This window comes from Ranitomeya variabilis, chromosome 2 (assembly GCF_051348905.1).
Source record: "Ranitomeya variabilis isolate aRanVar5 chromosome 2, aRanVar5.hap1, whole genome shotgun sequence".
Classification (NCBI taxonomy): Eukaryota; Metazoa; Chordata; class Amphibia; order Anura; family Dendrobatidae; genus Ranitomeya; species Ranitomeya variabilis.
In genome coordinates, this window is record NC_135233.1 from 27,856,516 (window position 1) to 27,878,791 (window position 22,276).

The 22,276-nt window shown below is 44.2% G+C and overlaps 1 protein-coding gene across 1 annotated transcript in view; it reads right to left on the reverse strand.

The window, feature by feature from the left end:
- Positions 1–22,276, reverse strand: part of WDR26 (WD repeat domain 26) — a 51,732-nt gene that overhangs the window by 26,751 nt on the left and 2,705 nt on the right. The window contains exons 2-3 of the mRNA XM_077282187.1: positions 18,112–18,211; positions 17,874–17,930 (exon numbers count right to left, since the gene is read on the reverse strand). Of these exons, the coding sequence (XP_077138302.1) occupies positions 17,874–17,930; positions 18,112–18,211 (157 nt within the window). The remainder of the gene's footprint in view (positions 1–17,873; positions 17,931–18,111; positions 18,212–22,276) is intronic.

The following is a 22,276-nucleotide window of genomic DNA, read 5'->3' on the forward strand; positions in this document are numbered from 1 at the left end:
ACTCTCAGATTACAGAGATCAGGAGGGAGGGGGGCATCTGCCTGGAAAGTGACTTCTGCTGCAGAGTAAAAAAAAAAAAAAGCCAACAGCAGAGCCAAAACCAGAGTAAACCTTCCAGCATCCTCGCGAACTGGAACATGCACAGACGCCTAGCGACGACCGCTCTGTTATGGTTACAGAAGACGCTGGCCCTTTAAACAGCACAGTTGACAAACATCTGCTACCTCACTTCCTGCAACTGACTCCCATCCCCCACTTGCAGGGGCAGGATCAACAAATTATCAAGAAAAAAAAAAAAAAGAAAAACAAGGCTGGAAGTCAAAGCCAAGATGGCAGTCAGCTGATCCGGCAAACAAAGCTGTATTAACCCTTCTGCAGCCAGATGCAGATAAAGCAAAACAGGACATTATACTTTCCCCTCCCCCCATAGCTATATATTTTTGGAAGGCACAAAAGCAAACATACAAAAATAAATAAAATAAATTAAAAATGATTGTGTCCAAATCTAAAAGTGACCCTTAGAGCCATCAGATCCCAGGAATTCCCACACAGTAAGGGCTTGTTCACACGATCCTTTTTTCGCTGCAGATTTTTCAGGTCCTGATTTGTGAAAACCGCAGTGCAAAACCTGCGGTGGTTTTCACTGCGGTTTTCAGTCCTTTTTCTACTGCGGATTCCACTGCGGGTTTCCAGCTGCATTTTCCTATTGGTGCAGGTGGAAACCCGCTGCGGAATCCGCAGACAGAATTGACATGGTACTTCTTTTTTTCCCGCTGAAAATCCGCGCTGATTTTCAAGCCGAAAAAAGGATAGTGGGCACAGCGGATTTCGTTTTCCATAGGGTAACATTGTACTGTACCCTGCATGGAAAACGTCTGCGGATCCGCAGCTGCAAATCCGCAGCGAAAAAAGGATCGTGTGAACATAGCCTAAGAGACCCCTTTCATTTTAGATCTATATGGCAGCAGTGGGGTCCTCCCGAGTCTTCTGCCAGCGGTTCATGTCATGCACATGTGGACGGATAGTTTGCGCGGACACTGAAGCCTCCTGAGCCTGCAGGACAGCTTGAGTTTCTTTGGACCTGGTCATGCACCATCCGGACTATCCAGTGTTGCAACCTCAATTTTTCTCCGCCGTCCAGGGAAATTATCTACACTGCCATGGGTTGTAAACTTAGCAATTACTTTGGGCACAGTGGAGAAAAGAACATCAAGATCTCTGGAGACAGACTTGGAACCTTGAGATTGTTGGAATTTTTGGACAATTTTGGTTCTCAAGTCCTCAGTTTTCTCCGCTTTCTGTTCTCCATGCTTCGTGTGACACACACAGACACAACAATGCAAAGCTTCACTCAACTTCTCCCCTTTTTATCTGGTTTCAAGTGTGATTTTCATATTGCCCACACCTGTTACTTGCCACAGGTGAGCTTGAACGAGCATCACATGTTGGAAACAAAGTGGTTTACCCACAATTTTAGAAAAGCAGAGTCTCCCAGAAGCAAACATGGCCAGGGGTCTCCAATCTGAACAACTGTGTCTAAAAATTATGGAACAATTTCAAAAATAAAATTATTTAATGTAAAATTGAAAAGACTGAATATCCTCAATCTACAGAACAGAATATCAAGAGATTCAGAGGTTCTGAAGAAATACAGGTGCACAAGGCTGACTGTCAATACTGGATGCTCCTGATCTCTGGGCGCTCATTGCACTGCATTACAGACCTATATCCACTGCATGGACTCAGGAAAACTTGCAGAAATCATCATGGTCTAATCAGTTTTCTGTGCAATACACAAATGCAAGTGACAGCTCATCAAAAAAGCAGCCAAAACAAAAGCACAATCCAGAAACGCTGACGTGTTCTCTGGGCCAAATCTCACGTATAATGGACGGAGGTAAAAGTGGAAAATTTTTTGGTGGTCAGTGGAATAAAAATTTGAAATTTTTTATGGCAACCACAGACACCATGTCCTGTGAACTCGTGAGGAGAGGGACCATCCAGCTCGTTATCGATGAGATGGACTATCCAGCTTGTTATCAGTGCACAGTTCTGCATCTCTGATGGTTGGGGGGTCATCACTGCCTATGGCAGGAGCGTCATCACTGCCGAGCACGATATAGGAGGTGATAGAAGAACAACTGCTCCATCCAGACGTCTACTTCAGGGAAGGTTTTGTATATGTCAGCGGGACAATTGGAAAACACATACTGCCTCCATCACAGCAGTGCGGCTGCGCAGAATAGTTCAGGGAATGAACTGGCTTCCGGCAGTCCGGACCTTTCATTTATAGAAAGCATTTGGTGCATTATGTAATGAAGAATCCAGCAAAGACCCAGAACCGCTGAGAAGAGAGAGGATCTGACAGACAAGAAGGGAGATAGCGTTCCTCTCCCAAAACTCCAGAAATGGTCTCCTCACTGGTGGTTACATCCTGGGCACAACTCGACATGTTGCGGCCATCAATTCCTAAATAAGTTAATGGGAATCGGTCAGCAGCATTTTGTATGTATCGATTACTGGGCTGGGTTTTGCCGTTTCAATAAAATTAAGTTTTATCAGCAGGAGATTATCACTATAGGATTAGTTGTATCGTGCCTCAAGTCAAATGCACTGTGTAAACCTGCTCCTACCACTGGTTATACAGTATACACAGAAATCTGCCAGTGGTGTGGGCTGTATTATACACTGCTCAGTCTTCTGAGCTCTGCTACATCTGCAGCAGAGAAAACAGAAGATTGTGCCAAAATGACAAAGCAGCCTAGCAAGTGTCTCTCCCTACATCATGCTGCCCTCAGATTACATAAACTGCTGATGGATTCCCTTTGACCCCTTTGCCCTGAAGCCTGCTTTCACCTTCCTCAGGAGGCCAATTTTTACAGATCCCACTGATTCTAAGATTGTTTTCTCGTGACATATTGTACTTCATGATAGTGGTTAAAAAAAAACAAAACAGAAAATTGGCTAAAAGTTTTAAAATTTCGCACTTTAAGTTTTAATTTGTATGCCCTTAAATCAGATCATAGCGCACAAAATATTTAATAAACAACATTTCCCACATGTCTACTTTACATCAGCACAATTTTTTGAAACAATTTGTTTTTTGTTAGGAAGTTATAAGGGTTAAAATTTGACCAGCGATTTCTCATTTTTACAACAAAATTAGCAACATTTTTATTTAAGGACCAGCTCACTATAGGGAAAATACCCAAAAGTGACGCCATTCTAAAAACTGTACCCCTCAAAGTCCTCAAAAACCACATTTAAAAAGTGTATTAACCCTTCAGGTGCTTCACAGGAATTTTTGGAATGTGGAAGGAAAAAAATAAAAACATTTACTTCTTTCACAAATTTTTTTCTTTAGACTTTTTTCTTTTACTACACCTCAATGAATCATCTAGGGGTGCAGTGATTATATTGACACCACGGGTGTCACAGACTTATGCAATTGAGCAGGGAAGACAAAATGATTTACACTTACCACTAAAAACTGTGTTAGCCCCAAATTGTACATTTTCATACTGGGAAAATGGTAAAAATGGCACCAAAATTTGTCCCACAATTTCTGCTGAATGTAGAAATAGCCCATATGTGGCTGTACAGTTCTAGGTAGCCATACGGAGAGACTCAGGAGGAACGGAGCGCTATTTGCCTCCTGGAGCGCAAATTTTCCTAGAATAGTTTGTGGACTCCATATAAAGAGTCCCTAAGTGCTAAAAAAGCAAAATCTCCAATCAAGTGACCCCATTTTGGAAATTACACCCCTTGGAGAATTTATCTACATGTGTAGTGACAATTTTGACTCCATGGGTGTTTTCCAGAAACAAGCAGCAGTGGATGCTGCTGAGTGAAAATTGCAAACTGCCGTTGTAGTGACCAGTACGTTGTAGTGACCACTACGTTATGCCCAGCTCATGCTTCTGGAGACATACACCTGTAAATTAGGTGGGCTCTCATCACTACAGAAGTGCCAAACATAAGGATGCTAAGTGTGGTTTAGGCGCACTGGGGCTCAGAAGGGAGGGAGAATTTGGATTTGGGAGCAGAGAATTTGCTGAATTTCTTTTGGAGGGTGAGGAGCCATTTCACTCTTCCAGAGCCTTTGTGCTACCAGTAACGTGGAAGCCCCCTATATATCCGGTAACACATGACAGATCCGAGTGACGACTTGCTTTTTTGTGGATTGAGTTGAAGCTTTTACTGGGAAAATTACTCTGAGCACTTACTTTGGGGTTTCCATCTAAATCTCTGAGTGACGTGATTCAGATGAGAACCCGAGGGATCCATTCACTATAATGAGGCAGCAGAGTTACTCTGGACTCAGTCTGGCCTCTGTTCAGCGGTGGCCTTGTTTTCAGAAGTGCACAAAACTGAGGCCGACAACACTTTTATGCAATCCTAAACAGACGGACACCGCCGGATCACAGGTCTGATGGTGTCCACAGTGTCTCCATCTCCCTCATTATAGGGAGCCTTCCGCCAGAGGTTCCGTCTGAATCACGTATTTCAGAGATTTACACGGAAACCCCGATGTAAGCGCTCAGTGCAGAGCGCAGGATAAATGTGCAGAGAGCTTTACTGCGATCTTTGGGAAGCAGAATGTCAAAAAAATAAATAAAAATAACCAGCAGGTGAAGAATTGGTTATTTATTTTTTACGCCGTTCCTTGTGCGGTATAAGTGATTAGGCGACTATTTTTCGGGTCAGTGACATTACAGCAATAGATTTACCATATCTTGGATTTTTATGTTTGGCTTCTGTCACAAACTTAAAAAAGTGCTTTTTATTGCGCTTACTAGTTCTTGCAACACCACATTTTGACAGCTATAATTTTTCCATATCTTGGCTGACAGTCATGTGAGGGCTTGTTTTGTTTTTTTTTGCGGGACGAGCCGACGTTTTTATTGGTACCATTTTCGGGCACATGATATTTTGATCACTTTCTATTCTGATTTTTGGAAGGCAGAATGAACAAAAACCAGCAATTCAGGATTTATCCCCCCCCCCCCCCCCCCGGGTTTATTCCATTCCGTGTGTGGCAAAATTAGAAAGGCAGTTCTTATTCTGGTCAGTACGATTACAGAGATCTGCAATTTATATGGTTTTTTAAACATTTTGCCGCTTTTACACAAACTTTTATAGAAAAAATTTTTTTGCATTGCTTTATTCTGAGAGTTAACCTTTTTATTTTTCTGCTGATTGAGCTGTACGACTGCTTGTTTTTTTTTGCTGGACGAGATGTTTTCAGACGTGCCATTTTTATTTACATTTGTCTTTTTGATCGCGTTTTATTGCACTTTTTGTTTGGCGGTACGATAAAGCATTTTTTTTTTATTGCCTCATTTATTTATTTTTTTGATTGTGCTCACTGAAGGGATTAACTAGTGGGGCAGTTTTATAGAGCTGACACCCGCGCGATCATGCCGCATCTGCCGCAGAGCAGTACATGTACGGTGAATATCAAGAAGGGAGAAGGGGGTTAATGTTTTCATTTGAAATGGAAAATTTTTACAACTTTTGATCTGTTGTGAATAAAACACGGGAGATAATAGATTTTCAAATCGAATCACAGTTTTATTATCCAAATATCAAAACAAAAATAGACAATTACTAGACAAAACCACATCATACCTTAAAAGTGATGAAAACACCATGGGGAGGCGCCTACCCCTGTACTCGCCTATTTTTGTACCTACCAGTGGAGGTTGGCACCCTATAACCTTTGCAAGGGCGCCTCCGACGGCTCTCCCTGCTCACCCTATAGGGCCCTATGGTGGCAGGGAGTGATAGAGACTGAAAAGCTAGGTGAGAAAGATTTGTAGTTAAATTTCCGCGCTGCCGCTAAGATGAATTTCAGGAGAGTATAGTAGATTTACAGTGGTTTTATTCAACGCGTTTCAGGGGTCTCATGCCCCCTTCATCAGGAAATACCACCTGGTGGTATTTCCTGATGAAGGGGGCATGAGACCCCTGAAACGCGTTGAATAAAACCACTGTAAATCTACTATACTCTCCTGAACTTCATCTTAGCGGCAGCGCGGAAATTTAACTACAAATCTCCTTTTGAAGACATTAATTTCTCTGGTCGGTGAAGACCTGTGGATCTGCAGCAGCCGCTATCTACATGCTCTAATCTCATCCTAACCAGGTGAGCAAATTTGGTGTATACTCTCCTCTATGTAACGTGGATAAGACCCTATTGCGCTTTTTGTCTCCCCATTGTTTTGCAATAGGTGAGAAAGAGGACAGATGTTTCAGAAACATAAACTTTCTTGGCTTAATAGAGAACCTATATAAATGTGCTTCTAGATGGCTAATAGTTCTCTTAGATCATCAAGAAGAAAACTATTATTGATGTTCTAACCCACATCCTAAATAATTTTTATCTGATATAGACAGAGAGACAGAGCCCCCCCAGGACCTATAAGTCAGGGACACTAACGGATCAAGACGGATTATATATTATAGTGAAACACAATATAACCCAGGACACTACACCAGAAATAAAGTGCTCACATAGAATTGTGTTTCTATAAACATATGGGCTTATTCTCATATACAAAATAGGTTCTTATTAGCCCAATAACAAATAGTCAGAGCACTGTGTTATTGTCTATTTTTGTTTTAATATTTGGATCATAAAGTTGTAGATTTTCAAATCATTACATTAGTGTTTTCTTTAATTGTATTCTTCAGCCCTAATTCTAACAGTTGTGCCTCTGTAAAATGTAATGTTCCCTTACAAGGTTCTCATGAAAAGCAAATAACAGATTGCTAGGATAGGATTGACGGAGATCAGACTGCACGGACCAGCATAGTCGTGAAGGATCACTCCAGCGACCGTTAAATCTGATCTGATCTATCACCAGATTTCACCATGTAAACTGCATACATGGATCTGCTAGACCTGATGAGGCCGGTGTACACAATGACTGCATAATATACGAGAGATTAAACTCAACCACCACCCGCCTGGCCTGCTTGACAGGTCCTCAGTGTCCTTCCACCCTGCTGCTGAATCCTCACCCACCTAGCCTGATCGCAGAGATCTCCCACTGCTCAGGACAAGCCGTCAGGCTGTGCAGAGACCAACTGCATTAGGACTCATGAGGCCTCACTCTTTAGGTGGCTCATTATTTGCTTATGTTACCATTTTTCCAATCTGGATTTTATAGCCATTTAGACCAGTGCCAGAGACATTAGTTTCCTACATAAACGGGGTGACCCAGAAGTCGGAGCTCCACTGATTATATTTTTAGGGCAGATCACAGTACTAAGCCATAATGTTAACAGGCATAAATACATCTAAGCCTACATTCACACATCCGTCTGAGCACAGACAGGCTTCTGCAACACCAGAAAAAAAACAGCCAATGTCAGAGCAATGCTGGAAACACTGAAAAGTGACATTTTCCTCATTTTCTGCTTGCTGTGCTCCTACAGTCAGTCTCCTTCTCCCTCTGGCAGCTCTGTACACTTCTATATTATAGTAGCCTTAATCCCATTCAAAAGAAAAAGGCTCGGCTCCTTTCCTGATAAGCAAGCAAACCGCTACTGAGATTGGCAGTGAGCAGGGGATCGCTCTGCAGAGACCTGGTATGTGAAGGGCGACAGTCACCCGTGTGTGGCCCCTTTAGAGACCTCACGTGTAGGGCTCGCTTTATGGCTGAAATCGCAACCCAATCGCACAAAGGGGATATTCAATGCACGACACTGCGCCATAGGGCAGCACGAAGTAACAGCTCCTCCGACGCATCTCACCACAAGCCAAACCAACATATTTCTCCAGTTATCACTTTGCACAAATTTTTATATTTACGTAAATCAACTAAAAATCGCCATCGATCCAACCGTTACCAATCACAGCCATGGAGGAGATCCCAAGGGCTTCAACAGGATTTTGCATAATGCAATCACATCGTCTACGCGGCCTGTATGGCAGAGGAGCCAGTGGGGATGTAATACGGCTCACACCTTTGTGCACATAGGTTTTTCCTCTTCCGATATTTTGGGGTTAGTAGGAGGCAGAGGAAAAGACGATGCCTCCATATGGTCTGCAGGTATGTAATGTGGACCATGAAGGCGAGCGGGGCTGCACTCAGCCGGGGACCTCAGAGCACAAAAGGTTTCACAATTCCATTTGCAGCAGATGCCAATATCACCAAACTGCGACAGTTTATAGTAAGCTGCTTACACTACACGTATACAGCCTCCTGGTTTCAGCTGTCCATTAGAAAAATAATGGCTAAAAAAAAAATAAAAATGTGGTTGCATAAATCTGCACACCCATGCTTTGTTGAAGTCCCCTGTGAATTTCTGGAAGCACTCAGTATTTGAGTGAGTTTATCAGCATGACACACCTAGAATTGGTAATCTTTGTCTCCTCTGTACAGCGCCTTCTTCAGGTCTCCCCTACATTGCCAATTTGATTCATTTTGTGGTGCTGTTTTGGCGACTTGAAGGCATCTTGGGGTCATGCTGAAAGGTAAAACTCATCTTCTGCTTTTTAGCAGAGGCCTGTAGGTTTTGTTGCAGAATTGATTGTTATTTGTAATAATTTATAAGTCCCATTTACAGCTGCTGAAAAACTGTTCTAAAGCACAATGCTGCCTCCACCATGCTTCACTGTGGGTATGGTGTTCTTTTGGTGATGCGAAGTGTTAGCTTTGCACCAAACATGCCTTTTGAAATTAGGTCACAAAAATTCCACCTTGGTCTCCAAACAGAACACATTTTCACACTTGCTTTTGTCAGACTTGATGTAGGTTTTGGAAAAACAGGATGTTTTTCTTTGTAAGAAAAAGCTTCCGTCTTGCCACCTACCCCCAACAGGCAGGACACCTGAAGAATACAAAAGTGTTGTCACAAGCAGAACACAACCAGGACTTGACAAATTCCTGCAACTCCTTTACTGTTGCTTTTGGCCTCTTAGCAGCCTCATAGGCCAATTTTCTTCTTGAGTTATAACTTTTTGAGGAACATCCAGTTCTAGGTAGTCACTGTTATGCTACTTCTTAATGACATCTTCACAGTATTCCATGGTAGATCTAATGCCTTGGAAATGTTTTTGTCCCCTTCTCCTGACTGATACCTTCAACAATGAGATCCCTTTGCTGTGTTGTCAGCTGTTTACAGCTTTTGTTGTAAAATGCAACAAAGAAAAGGGTCAGGAAAATCTTCCTAGAACAGCTGAACTTTCTATGGGGTTAATCCGAAAATCGCTGTAAATAATGGTGGGAGTGCACTGACTACTATGTAACACGAGGGCAAATGTGATTACTTTTACTTTAATTTTGAACATATTCCAATAAAGGTAATAAGGCTTGACTACAACCTAGAATAATTGCAGCCACTCTCCTTCCCCGTCCCCTTCTTCAAAAAAAAAAAAAAAAAAAAAGAAGAAGGGGAGCACTATGGTGACAATTACAGTGCAGCCTAGGGTTTCATTTAGACTTTTTGCATACAAAATTGATTTTGATCAGTGCTTTTAATACAATTTTTAGCCACTTTGGGTCGTTTTGTTTGTCTGTATTTTGTGAGAAACAAACTTTCCCCTACCTGCATGTTAACAGCACCAGGCTAATATTTTAAGGGGTTTTCCCCTCAAACATTTTTTAGTTTTAATCGACATTTTAAGCAATAGATCTTTGAAGATTAATAAGTTCTACAATTGGAGGCGTTTATAAGAAAAATATTCCTGTGCTGCGATAATCTTATTTGTGTCCCTGCTGTGTACTGTGTAATGGTCGTGTCTGATCATACAGAAACATGGTCTGATCAGACCACAGCTCCTGGGTAGAGGAGGAAGCAAAAGATCATACAGACAGCGGATTACATTACACACAAATTGTGGAACTTATTCCAAGATCTATTAATTAAAATAAACTTTAAGGGTTCTGTCTGTAAAAAAGGAAAGAACATGTACATGAAATATGAATGGGGCCTACACTATGTGCACAATTATTACATAGAATTTCCACCATATCAATTTTTCTGGAAGCTTTCAACCTCTGACACGCCCCCTGACGAAGGAGCCTCCGCTCCGAAACGCGCGTCGGGTGCTCGTGCGGTGACCGGTCCGGGCTTCCTTCTCAACATCCCCCTGCTTACAGGTATACTCCCGACCGCAATTGCGGTGATTAGTCCTGGTTTTCTGGGCATATATAGGGTGAGTTGTACGGTCTTAGAGGACCATGGGGTTATGATTATGAATGATATATATGATACAGACTTGATGTTTATCTGGAGAGGGTAGCCATCGGTTACTGGTCCGCACGATTTCTGGACATGGTGGCCATTTTATGGGTTTATTGCCACCATTATTGCACCTTGTTCTGGCTTCTGTCCTGAGCCCCAGTAGGTTTTTTACTTGTTTGTGTTGATTTTCAATAAAGATGTTATCGTATTAGCACCCAGTTTGGTCGTTTTTTATGTGGTTTTCCACATTCCCATTCCTCTGAGCAATATAAACCTGGAGGCCATAAGTACTTGGCGTTTAGTGCTAAGAGACACGGCGCCAAGGTGAGGTGGCCGAGTCCGACCATCACTGGACAAGACACAGAAGTGGAAGTGTCAAGACTGGGCCAAGTAATATCTGATCAGGTTTTTCACATGTTTATGGACTGATGAGACGGGAGAGACAAACCAGATGAATGGGCAGTGGCTGCATCAGGACCGGGCACAGACCTCTACTTCCACTCAAAACGCCAGCAAGGTGGATGTGGGCACTGGTATTAGCAAAATAAAAAAGTCTGCATTTTTCAAGTCCAGGATATTTCTGCAGGACAAAGCTCCACTGCAGCATTGTCTACTGCTTGGGGCTAAGAAAGGCCTTAAAGATGGAGAATAATGACAAAGGCCCCGTCCTCACTGGACCGAAACACTAGTAAGAACTTGGTCCTTCTTACATGGGTTACATGGAAGATTTGTGGTGAAGGAGGACAGTCACCTCCCTGATCAGTGTCTGGGGTTGGTGCTGCCCAAAAAGTTGATTGTCAACATATAAAGATCTGGACAGACTTCATGGATGGAGCTTATGACCATCATGGAGAGGGGCAGCAATTACTACACCACGCCCCAAATTAGATAAGTCAGGGAGCATTTGCATAAATGGTCAATGCAGATGAGTCAATATAATAAATGGTCAATGCAGATGAGTCAGTATAATGTGCAAGTCTTCAACCGTTCCAGTGAAGATCACATTTTATTGGACAAACCTCCCAATGACAGGATTTGGTTTTTTTTCTTTCAAAGTGGAAAAAAAAAAAAAGCACCAAATTATTCTGCACAAAGTTACCTAACATTTTACAGGTTAAGAACAGAAAATGGTCATTTGTGGAAATTTGCAGCATTAAAAGGTCACATTTACCAAAATCAAATGCATCTTAACAAGCCAAGTTACATGTTAACATAGGAGCCTTCTGTGATGTCACCTTCACAAATCTTGCATCCATTAAACTTGAGATTTTGGAGAGTTTCTACTTGAATTTCTTTGCAGGATATCAACAAAAAAATAAATAATCAACTCTTGAAGCTGCAATATTGATGTGAACGGCCTCCCACCCTCAGATATTCTGCTTAAGATACTCCAAAGGTTTTCAATAAGGCGGAGGTCGGGGGGTATGGTGGCCGCACCACGAGTTTATCTTTTTATGCCCATAGCAGCCAATGACTCAGGTCTTCTTTGCAGAATGAGATGGTGCATTGTCATACATGAAGGTGATTTAGCTATGGATGTCAAGGATCTTTTTGCACCATGGAAGAAAAGTGGTCAAACTACAGGTCCTTCTCAAAAAATTAGCATATAGTGTTAAATTTCATTATTTACCATAATGTAATGATTACAATTAAGCTTTCATATATTATAGATTCATTATCGACCAACTGAAATTTGTCAGGTCTTTTATTGTTTTAATACTGATGATTTTGGCCTACAACTCCTGATAACCCAAAAAACCTGTCTCAATAAATTAGCATATTTCAACCGTCCAAATCAAATAAAAGTGTTTTTTAATAACAAACAAAAAAACCATCAAATAATAATGTTCAGTTATGCACTCAATACTTGGTCGGGAATCCTTTGGCAGAAATGACTGCTTCAATGCGGCGTGGCATGGAGGCAATCAGCCTGTGACACTGCTGAGATGTTATGGAGGCCCAGGATGCTTCAATAGCGGCCTTAAGCTCATCCAGAGTGTTGGGTCTTGCGTCTCTCAACTTTCTCTTCACAATATCCCACAGATTCTCTATGGGGTTCAGGTCAGGAGAGTTGGCAGGCCAATTGAGCACAGTAATACCATGGTCAGTAAACCATTTACCAGTGGCTTTGGCACTGTGAGCAGGTGCCAGGAAGCATGAAGTGCTCCAAAATCTCCTGATAGCTAGCTGCATTGACCCTGCCCTTGATGAAACACAGTGGACCAACACCAGCAGCTGACATGGCACCCCACACCATCACTGACTGTGGGTACTTGACACTGGACTTCAGGCATTTTGGCATTTCCTTCTCCCCAGTCTTCCTCCAGACTCTGGCACCTTGATTTCCGAATGACATGCAAAATTTGCTTCCATCAGAAAAAAGTACTTGGGACCACTTAGCAACAGTCCAGTGCTGCTTCTCTGTAGCCCAGGTCAAGCGCTTCTGCCGCTGTTTACCTGGGGAATGCGGCACCTGTAGCCCATTTCCTGCACACGCCTGTGCACGGTGGCTCTGGATGTTTCCACACCAGACTCAGTCCACTGCTTCCTCAGGTTCCCCAAGGTCTGGAATCGGTCCTTCTCCACAATCTTCCTCAGGGTCCGGTCACCTCTTCTCGTTGTACAGCGTTTTCTGCCACATTGTTTCCTTCCAACAGACTTACCATTGAGGTGCCTTGATACAGCACTCTGGGAACAGCCTATTTGTTGAGAAATTTCTTTCTGGGTCTTACCCTCTTGCTTGAGGGTGTCAATGATGGCCTTCTTGACATCTGTCAGGTCGCTAGTCTTACCCATGATGGGGGTTTTGAGTAATGAACCAGGCAGGGAGTTTTTAAAAGCCTCAGGTATCTTTTGCATGTGTTTAGAGTTAATTAGTTGATTCAGAAGATTAGGGTAATAGGTCGTTTAGAGAACCTTTTCTTGATATGCTAATTTATTGAGACAGGTTTTTTGGGTTATCAGGAGTTGTAGGCCAAAATCATCAGTATTAAAACAATAAAAGACCTGACAAATTTCAGTTGGTGGATAATGAATCTATAATATATGAAAGTTTAATTGTAATCATTACATTATGGTAAATAATGAAATTTAACACTATATGCTAATTTTTTGAGAAGGACCTGTATATACTTTGCAGAGGTCACTTCCACACCTTCAGGGACCCTAAAGGGCCTACCAGCTGTTTCCCTATAACTTCGGCCCAAAACATGACAGCCACCTCCTTGCTGGGACACTGTGGCCATCCACCAACCATCTGGTTACATGACATGATCAGTAAATAAGACTTTTATAATTAGTCTTTATGTATGTCTGGGCCCACTGCCCCAGTTTCTGCTTGCGAGTGCTGTTTAGGGGTGGCCGAATAGTAGGTTTATGTACAACTGCCGCCTCTGGAGGATCCTACACCTTGAGGTTTCTGGGACTCCCGAGGCATCAGCAGCTTCAGATACCCATTTGCTGCTATGTAATGGCATTTTAGTAGCTGCTCTTGTAATCTGATGAATTTGTCTGGCAGAAGCCTTCCTCATTATGCCTTTATCTGCACAAGCCCATCTGTGCTCTGTATCAGCCACAAATCTTCACAGTACGATGATCACTTACGTTTGTGAAATCTAAGGTTTTTATACCTTGTCCAACACACTCTACCATTTGATGTCTCTCGGCGGCATGGATACTTTTTCTTTCACATACTGCGTGAAACCTGCAGCTGCTTAATAATGTGGAACGTTGTTCTTAAGAAGTTTGTCTTTAATTGGGCAAACTTTTCGGAACACATACATTATGAAAAAAAAAAAAAAAAAAAAAAAAAAGACACCCACACCTTTACATTTTTGCTCTCATTTGCTATGAGCTAAACTCAAAGATCTAAGACTTTCCATGTACAAAAAAGGCTTTTTTCTCTGAAATATTGTTCACAAATGTGTATAAATCTGTTAGCGAGCATTTTTCTGCCACGATAATCCATCCATCTCACAGGTGGGGCATATTAAGATGCAGATTAGACACATGATCATTGCACAGATCAGCCTTAGGCCGGACACAATAAAAGGCCCCTTTAAAGTGTGCAGTTTTATCACAGATGTGAGAAGTTTTGAGGGAGCGTGCAATTGGCATGCTAACTGCAGGAATGGCTACCAGAGCTGGTGACTGAATCAAATGTTCATTTCTCTACCATACGTCGTCTCCAAAAGAAGTTTCAGAATTTGGCAGAACATCCAATAGGCCAAAACCGCAAACCACGTGTAACCACAGCAGCCCAGGACCTCACCAGTCAGCACCTGTACCTCCAAGATCTGAGACCAGACACCCGCTGCAACATTCGGTTTGTATAACCAAAGAGTTTCTGCACAAACTATCAGAAAGTCTCAGGTAGGCTCATCAGCATGCTCGCCGTCCTCATCGGGGTCTCCATCTGACCACAGCTTGTCGTCGCAATCGACTAGAGTGGGCAAATGCTCACATTCGATGGAGTCTGGCACATTGGAGAGGTGTTCTCTTCACGGATGAGTCCTGGTTATCACTGTACAGGGCAGATGGCAGACAGTGTATGGCGTCGTGTGAGTGAGCGGTTTGCTGATGTCAACGTTGTAAATGGTGGCGGAGGGTTATAGTATGGGCAGGAGTATGTTATGGACAATGAACACAGGTGCATTTTTTTTATGCCATTTTGAATGTACAGACACTGACGGGATCCTGAGGCTCTTTGTTGTGCCATTCAGGACAACGCACAGCCCCATGGTGCAAGGATTTGTACACAATTCCTGGAAGCTGAAGACATCCCAGTTCTTGCACACATGGCTGTGGAGTCGGAAAGCCAAACCTTTGACTCCTCAATTTCCATGACACTGACTCCACCAAAATGGGCTCCGAATGACTCCACTCCACGGCAGCATACTCACCAGCAACTTTGCACATTGAAGAGGAGCAGAGTAACAATCCACAATCAACAACCTGATCAAGTGTGCGAAGACGTCCTGCACTGCATGAGGCAAACGGTGGTCACACCAGATACTGACTGGCTTTCCATCTCCCCTCCCACAAAACCTCTATTACTGTAAAACGTCACATTTTGGAGTGGCCTTTTATTGTGGCCGGCCTAAGGCACACCTGTGCAATAATCATGTGTCCAAAATGCGTCTGGATGTGCCACACCTGTGAGGGGGATGGATGCTCTCAGCAGAGGAGAAGAGCAGCTCGCCGACACACATTAGGAGGAGAAGAGCAGCTCGCCGACACAAATTAGGAGGAGGAGAAGAGCAGCTCGCCGACACAAATTAGGAGGAGGAGAAGAGCAGCTCGCCGACACACATTAGGAGGAGGAGAAGAAGAGCAGCTCGCCGACACACATTAGGAGGAGGAGAAGAAGAGCAGCTCGCCGACACACATTAGGAGGAGGAGAAGAAGAGCAGCTCGCCGACACACATTAGGAGGAGAAGAAGAGCAGCTCGCCGACACACATTAGGAGGAGGAGAAGAGCAGCTCGCCGACACACATTAGGAGGAGGAGAAGAAGAGCAGCTCGCCGACACACATTAGGAGGAGAAGGAGGAGAAGAGCAGCTCGCCGACACACATTAGGAGGAGAAGGAGGAGAAGAGCAGCTCGCCGACACACATTAGGAGGAGAAGAGCAGCTCGCCGACACACATTAGGAGGAGGAGAAGAAGAGCAGCTCGCCGACACACATTAGGAGGAGAAGAAGAGCAGCTCGCCGACACACATTAGGAGGAGGAGAAGAGCAGCTCGCCGACACACATTAGGAGGAGGAGAAGAGCAGCTCGCCGACACACATTAGGAGGAGGAGAAGAGCAGCTCACCGACACACATTAGGAGGAGAAGAGCAGCTCGCCGACACAGATTTACACTAATTTGTGAATATTTTAAAGAAAAAGGATTCGATCTTTGAGTTCAGCTCATGAAAAATGGAAACAAAAAAACAAAAGTGTTGGGTTTATATTTTTTCTGTGTAATTATCACAGGTGTTTGAGGTTGATTTCAATGATCCAAAGACCCAGAGACACAAACCATCCACAAGGTAAGGCTATGTGCACACGTCAGGATTTTGTCAGGATTTTTCATCAGGTTTTGTAGCCAAAACCAGGAGTGGGTGATAAATGCAGAAGTGGTGCATATGTTTCTATTAGGCTGGGTTCACATTGCGTTACTGTGTGCACGCTAACGGACAGCGTTGCACGTCGAAAATGTCGCAATTAACGCCGTGCAACGGGGCCGTTAGCGTGCCCATTGACAGCAATGTCAATTTCTCCTGCAGCGCATCACTAGCGCGTGCCTTTTTCGGCTCGCGCTAGTGATGTGCCGTTCTTCTGTGACGCGCCTCGGACGCTGCTTGCAGCGTCCGCGGCGCGCCCGAGGTCCGTTCCCCGCTCTCGCAGATCGGGGATCTGCGAGAGTGGGGACGTTAACGCGACCCCAAACACGGCCCCTAAATAAACATTGCGTTAGCGCAATCCGCTAGCGCGAAACGGATTGCCCTAACGCAATGTGAACCTAGCCTTATACTTTTCCTCTAATTGTTCCACTCCTGGTTTTGGCTACAAATCCTGAGGAAAAATCCTGACAAAATCCTGACGTGTGCACATAGCCTTAAGATAAAAAAATAAATAAATAAAATATTACATCTCTCAGACACTTAAATTCAATTTACAGAATAATTTGGAACGTGGTGTATATCGGTCAACGATATTTATGGAAATTTTGCACATTTTGAGCAGTCTGGTTCTTATTCTCACTAACAGGTGAAAACAATGACATTTTCCATTAAGTTTTTTTAACTGCACAATAATTCTGCACAGAGATGTCACCCTAAAGAAAGTCAAAACCGAACTTTTACTTTCTTTAATATTCAGGTTTCTGATTTATCAACCTTTTGGATTGAACAGCACAGGAGATGTGCAATAATATAACTGATCAAAAATACAAATTGCCTAATAATTGAGCAATCCTGACCTCACCAATGCCCCGCTACTCAAGTCTAGGACACGTGACAGTGATGAGCGAGTATACTCGTTGCTCGGGTGGTCTCCGAGTATTTGTTAGGGCTCAGAGATTTAGTTTTCATTGCCGCAGCTGCATGACTTATGGCTGCTAGACAGGATGAATACATGTGAGGAATGCCTGTTTGTTAGGGAATTCCCACATGTATTCAGGCTGTCTAGCAGCCATAAATCATGCAGCTGAGGTGAGGAAAACTAAATCTGCGAGCACTAACAAATACTCGGAGATCAACGAGAAAACCCGAGCAACGAGTATAATCGCACATCACTAGTGACCGATCATACCATAGGGTTTGCCACCTTAACAGGTGATTGACTGCAGCGGTTGCACAAGTAGACAATGCCGCTGAAGCCCTACAAACAAATGGCGAAAGAACAAACTTTTTTGTCTTGAAAGTTGTAGAGGATTAGCGAGTAATACTCCTCTTGATATTTTATACCATTCCCAGGGGGTTGGTAACCAATTTTACAAGGTTGGAAAAAAAAAAAAAAAAAGGGAAAGACAGCGAGCAGCATTCTTGAAAATATATACCGTAAATTGTTTTTGTTTTTTGTTTTTTTTAAATTATTTACTATGCAAAAGCAGAGTCAATGACCCCCTCCCCATGCAGAAGTGCGATGGCCACATAGCATGCTAATGATAGGAGACTGAAGGGTTCTTACCAGCACGGCGTGCGGAGAGTGCACTAAAGACTTCAGCTCGTTCAGATCGTTCTCTGCCTGCAAAGATCAAATCAAATCATCTTAGAATCTCACAGCGAGCGAGGAAAATAAGTCATTCGTCAAAAAAAAAACCAAACACAAAAAACACAAGATCTGTACCAAGCTGCTCTGACACGAGACGCTGTGCACCCTCTGACCAGCACCTACTATGAAAGGAGTAATGGAGTGGCATCATTACCTTATCCCACTCCCCTTCCATGACATGGTTGCGGAATTTGGTAGCAGACGAGTGCTCTAAACGACATCCTGATTCTTGCATGAGGAGATCAACCGTCTGGCTGCAAGAGAGACACAGTGTCAGAAGCCGCTCAACTTACCAGGCCCAGAGACGGAAACGAGGCACAGAGCCGCTCAACTCTAGATGCCCGCTGAAGGGTTATCATGGCTGGATGTGCCGCCAGCGTCTTAAGACCAACCTCGTACAGTCCGATCCCTCTTTATAGCAACACCAAACCAACCATTGCCTGTCAACTACCGGGGGAAGGTAAACTTCAGGGACCCCACACGGACCCACAAAAGATCCATTATTCTCAGCATTGTGGGGGGCCGCCATCAAGTGATCACCCATCCCGTAAAGCTGAAAGGTCGCCAAACTTCTCATGCTTGTGTGATTCAGTCCTCTGCCATTTTAAAGATCTCCGCTTGCTACCAGTGACCATAAAACAGTCTGTACTACGTCGGGGCAAGATATGGCATCAGCATTACTAATTTGGTTTTGTCTGTTCTCTAAACCGTAAATGAAGTGACAGATCCTTAATACGACGATCCCTACATAGTGACTGTCATGGTTTCTGCCATTTTACCAGAAAAATATAGCTGCACTAAGTCTGGTAATTATGACAAAGCTTCCAACTAATATTAAAGGGTTAATCCCGGCTAGGGGAATGATAACTTATGGTTTGCTGGGGGTCTGATCACATAGACCCCTAGCGATCCCGGGATCAACACCCCCATTTTAAATGTAGTGAGGGTGAAGCTCTGCTCCAGTCATGGTCTATGGGAATGGTGCACTGAGCCTCTTGGCCACACCTATGGTGCACCAAACATCTAATTACCATATTTGACTAAACGTCACTTTGTGCAGAAAGTCGGCAGCGATTAGACCAATAAAAGGTGCAATTTTTATAGGAGCTATATCCCCTACAAGGCTATGTGTCTAGGTTTATAATGTCTGTTTGGGTTCACCTTCCCTTTAAAGGGCAGAATTGAAAAAGGGACTGCCTTCAGGACCGGCTCCCATTGAGGCTTTATTCACATTACTGCATCATGGCTGAACACAAGCTTTGTACAATAATGGGCGATCCAGCCAGAGACGTTCATCACCTCTGCATTGGTACGACACCAGGCTACATCCATCACTACCATGGAGATTGCCCGCCAGCGAGACCGCTGTTTAACACTGGTTGGGTTGAGTGGTTGGAGATGTGGTCTTTGCCTAGCTATAAAAGAAGGGGGGGGGGTACCCAACTATCGATCATTAATCACTTGGGTCAATCCCATAAAGGACGTGCGGGAGAAATAAGGTCAAGATTTTGCAAGACTAATCCAAGGATAAGATGCTGCCAGAGCTCAATGCCTTGGAAGAAGGGGCCATAGTCAGAAAAGACGCCCACACACATTAGATCAATGTTGCCGAAGCCGCCCACATCGATGGACACACAGCAGTCTAAGGCTACTTTCACATTTGCGTTGTTGGGCGCAGCGTTGGCAACGCAACGCAAAACGCAGTGTTTTGTGACGCATACTTCCAACGTTTAAAAAAAAAAAAAAAAAAAAGGTGACGTGTCAATTTTTGTATCAAAAGACGCATGTGTCGAACAACGCAGGACGATGCAGGCCCTTGCGCCCTATGCGTTTTCTATAGACACTAATGTTTTTTTTGGGCGCATTAACGACGCAAGTGCGACGCATGCGTTTTTTTAAAAATTAGGACGCAGGAAAACTGCAACATGTAGCGTCCCCTGCGCAATGTCTTGTGCATCTATATGACGCATGCGTCGTAAAACGCTAGAAAACGCATACTGATGCATGTCCATGCGCCCCCCATGTTAAAGATAGGGGCGCATGACGCATGCGTCGCCGACGCTGCGCCTAACAACGCAAATGTGAACGTAGCCTAATGTGTACATGGGGGCATCCCAACCCTCCCCCAAAAGACGCACAATACATAGCTGCAGAAGGATTTACAGCTCCCCCTCCATATACAGGAGCGCTACTCTCTAAGGGCCTGTGCACACGATGCAGATTTAGTGCAGATCTGCAGCGTTTTTTTCTGCTGCAGATCTGCACTGTGATTTACAGTACAATGTACATCAATGTGAAAAAAAAAAGAAGCTGTGCACATGGTGCAGAAAAATCCGCGCAGAAACGCTGCAGATTTCAAAGAAGTGCATGTCGCTTCTTTTGTGCAGTTCTGCAGCGTTCCTGCACCCCTCCATGATAAAAATCCGCACAGAAACTGCACAAAATCTGCAACAAAAACTGCACCTGCGTTTTCTGCCAGAAGATGCAGATTTAGTGCAGAAAATTCTGCACCACATTTCCTATGTGTGCACATAGCCTAAGAGCGCCATTGTCAGCCCGAAACGGGACATGTTGGTTCCTTCTCTCCCGCGACATTTGTTGGGGAGACTCAGGAGGCCTCAATACACATTAGACTGTCGGCTGATCTCTGTGGGTTTCGACGACATTGGTGTAATGTGCATTGGGGTCTTTAGACGCCCATACACCTTCAATAACCGTCACAGCTTTACATCCCGACCCCTATACAGAAGCAAGATGGGCGAAACTGAGGATGTATTTCCAATGGGAAGAAGGGGGAGTATCAGCTGCCAGAGATCCCCAGCAGTCGCCTGTGTCCAAGTGTATCCCCGTTACTAGCCCAACAGATCCAGTACTTTTTCCTAGAAGGAAAGTTGTGTGAATTAGCCTAATGGCTTTGAGAGGTCCGTGCACAGTCCCGAGCGATATCCGATCACTGGCAAGTGACATTGCATGACAAGTGCTGGCTGAACCATCGGCCCACCATCATGGAGGTCGCTAAAGGATTTCCCCCACTCACATCAGAGAAAAGGCATCGGAAATGGCCGTCTTCAACCATAACAAATGACTGCTGCCTCCATGACACAGGCAGTTGTTTTTTGTTTTTTTTTGTTTTGTTTTTATTTAAACGCTCAGAGGACAGATCAGGCATGTTGGATATTTTTGGCCAATTAGCAGAAAATATCAGCTGAGATGCAAATTTTTTTTTTTTAGTTTTTTTTTTTTTTTTAAACAGCAGATGACTCGTCAGCCCACCTTTGCCTTATGTGTATGTGGGTCTTACAGCTTGTGGGCGCTGTGCATAGTTCTGGTCATCGCACAAATCAAGGACCGCATTCACAGGATGTGTGATCCCCATCACAGCACAATGCATCATGGTGGCAGTATACAGTATATAGCAGCACGTGTCACCGGGTGATACACATCAGACCACATTAATCCACAGCTTCTAGGTGGGAGGAGACGATACAATGTGGCAACAGAATAGCAAAAATACATTGTATGCAAATTCACTACATGCAACAGCTCCCCCAAAATGCAGTAGTGTAGAAACCACACACACCATGTATATATACTGTGTAATGGCAAGTATACAGCACCCAGACCAGTATACTACTGCCAGCGCTGGGAAGACAGAAGGTGACAGTGGTCAGAATAAAAGAGGATGGGGGGGGGGGGGGCAGTGCTCAGTAAGAGGATGGTGGGATCCAATGGTCAGTATGAAGATCGGGAGTGGAGGGGAATCAGCAGTCAGTAAGAGGATGGGGAGGTTGTCAGCAGTAAGATGGTGGGGCCCAGCGGTCAGTGTGAGGATCGGGGGGCATCAGCAAGATGATGTAAGATGATGTAGGGGGGGGGGGGCAGCAGTCAATAAGAGGATGGTGAGTCCAGCAGTCAGTAAGGGGATGGTGGAGTTGGGTGTCAGCAGTCAGCAAGATGATGGTAAGGGGGGGGGGGGGGGGGTCAGCAAGACGATGGTAAGGGGGGGGGGTCAGCAGTTTGCAAGACGATGGTAAGGGGGGTCAGCAGTCAGCAAGACGATGGTAAGGGGGGTCAGCAGTCAGCAAGACGATGGTAGGAGGGGGGGGGTCAGCAGTCAGCAAGACGATGGTAAGGGGGGGGGTCAGCAGTCAGCAAGACGATGGTAAGGGGGGGGGTCAGCAGTCAGCAAGACGATGGTAAGGGGGGGGGTCAGCAGTCAGCAAGACGATGGTAAGGGGGGGGGGTCAGCAGTCAGCAAGACGATGGTAAGGGGGGCAGAGGTCAGCAAGACGATGGTAAGGGGGGCAGAGGTCAGCAGT